This window comes from Mesitornis unicolor, unplaced genomic scaffold (assembly GCF_000695765.1).
Source record: "Mesitornis unicolor isolate BGI_N332 unplaced genomic scaffold, ASM69576v1 scaffold1342, whole genome shotgun sequence".
Taxonomy (NCBI): Eukaryota; Metazoa; Chordata; class Aves; order Mesitornithiformes; family Mesitornithidae; genus Mesitornis; species Mesitornis unicolor.
The window spans coordinates 10,076-12,262 of NW_010170989.1; the positions used below are offsets into that span (position 1 = coordinate 10,076).

The following is a 2,187-nucleotide window of genomic DNA, read 5'->3' on the forward strand; positions in this document are numbered from 1 at the left end:
AGCTGCTCCCCATGAGGTGGTCGAGCACTGGCCCAGGTTGCCCAGAGGTGCTGCAGGCCCCATCCCTGGAGATGTTCAAGGCCAGGCTTGGTGGGGTCTGAGCACCCTGAGCTGGTTCAAGATGTCCCTGCTCACTGCAGGGCTGGGCTGGGTCAGCTTTAAGGTCCCTTCCAACCCAATCCATGCTGTGATTCTGTCTTAAATCCTGTGTGGACGCAGGGATCTGGGGTGCTCGTGCCTTGCCCAGGTTCTGTGGGGGGGACACGGCCATGAAGCATCGGTGTCCCTTGGGGTGCGGGGTTTTTCAGAGCCATACATTGATGAGACGCCTTTCTGTGCTGCAGCGCTGCACGGTACTGACTGCCCTTGCTGTCTGATCGAGCAGGTGTTCTGGCGCTCTGGGCCCTAATCACGCATGTGATGTATGTGCAGGATTACTGGAGGACCTGGTTAAAAGGGCTGAGGTTCTTCCTCTTCATCGGGATCCTCTTCTCAGCTCTCTCCGTCGTGGGATTCTGCACCTTCCTCACTCTGGCCATCACCAAGCACCAGTGTGAGTACTTTGTACTGGGGCAGCTGGGAGAAATGACTAATGATACTGGGGTTACTGGGGTTTGGAGGCACAGAAGAGCCTGCAAAGCAGGGGTGTGAATCTGGGGGTGCCATCTCTTCTGAAGAGGCTTTTGAGGAGAGGCTGCAGGATGCCATTGCATTGCATTTTCCTGCTGTGACATCCTGATGACAAGAGTAATTCTGCTGCCTGATGCATCTTCTGATGTTTGATATCAGCCTTAATAGGCTTGGTCTGTAGCAGTCGATATTTTCCAGTGGTTTTTTTCCTATAGAAACTGGAATTTACTTATTTTTATGTCAAAGAAAGGGGAGTGCTCCTAAACGCTGTCTCTGCAGCACTCGTAAAGCAGGTGGGTGAGGACATTGAAATCCAAACACGAGTCAGCAGGGTGAAAATGCCTTCCCCACTTCGTCAGCGCGAAAAGCTGCGTTGCCATAAAACATTGAACGCCGTCTAAGGAGGGCTCACGTCATTCCTCCTGGTATTTGCTTGGCCCTACACCAAAGAGAGAAGGTTTGGGGTTTGTTTTTACAGAGGTCGCCTGTGTTTGTTGCTTGCTGCATTTGGGCTGGCGGCCGCTAAAACCCTGTTGGTGTTGTACTCGTGGTGGTGGCCAAGCTGTGTCGGGGTCGTAACCCCCCCAAAAAACCCTTGGCTGAGCCCAAATCTGCTCCCTGTGGAGAGTCGAGTGCTTCAGCTTAGGGGAAGGGTATCAAAACACTCATTCACAGTCATTAGATACACAAACCTCAGAAGAAAACCAAATATTTTTCATCACCTCCTCTCTTGGGAGACGTGAGGAAAAACCATTTTGGGGAAAAAATTGAGGCTTTGTAGGGAGATGGAGGGATTTTTAGGGAAAGCTCTGATTTTTTGGGGCAAGTAGAACATCTGCATAGGCTGTTTATGTCTGGAAAGTTTAGGAGTGGTACATTTATGAACGGGATTTAGTGAGTAAGTGTTGTTTTGTGTCTTCTTCCAAAAAATTAGCTGTGTTTTTAAATAATGCCCGAGCAGCTTGCGCTGAGAAGTGGAATCATTTAATGCCTTGGGTCACGGGTGTTTCAAAACTGTTGATACGTCTAGAACAAAAAACCCTAAACCTGAAGAGCTCAGATGGGATTTTTTAGGTGTATTTGTATCCTTTTTCTCTCCCAGCCCTGACTGACCCCAGGAGCTATTACCTGTCGTGCGTCTGGAGCTTCATCTCCTTGAAATGGGCTTTCCTGCTGGGTCTGTACGCCTACCGGTACCGAAATGAGTTTGCGGACATCAGCATCCTCAGTGACTTCTAACGCTCGGCCTCCAACCCTGGCCGAAGATGTGGGGTGCTCGAATCGCCCCCCCAAAAGGCACGGTACACGCCGGAGATGGACGGGAGGTGGAGAAGGAGCCCACGCAGCGCCGCTTGGTTTGTCTGTCCGCACTAGGGCTTTTCCCTACTTGCTTTTACTCAACCATGTAAAATTTGGCTAACGATGCCCACCCGCTCTGCCTGTACCTTCCCTGGGGGTTCCTGTGCCGGGCATTGAGGTGAAATCCAAGCACACAGCAGGCCTAGAGCCGCTCTTTGCGTTGTCCAGGGGGGTTTTCAAGTGGAGAGGAAGCCCTGC

The 2,187-nt window shown here is 51.3% G+C and overlaps 1 protein-coding gene across 1 annotated transcript; it reads left to right on the forward strand.

Annotated features, from left to right (window-relative positions):
* Nucleotides 1-385: 385 nt before the first annotated feature.
* On the forward strand, nucleotides 386-1,869 carry SLC48A1 (solute carrier family 48 (heme transporter), member 1; the record flags this gene model as incomplete). The annotated part of the gene is made up of 2 exons (XM_010179850.1): nucleotides 386-553; nucleotides 1,733-1,869. Coding segments are annotated over 2 exons (305 nt in total), but the record flags the coding sequence as incomplete, so codon positions are not given.
* Nucleotides 1,870-2,187: the final 318 nt, after the last annotated feature.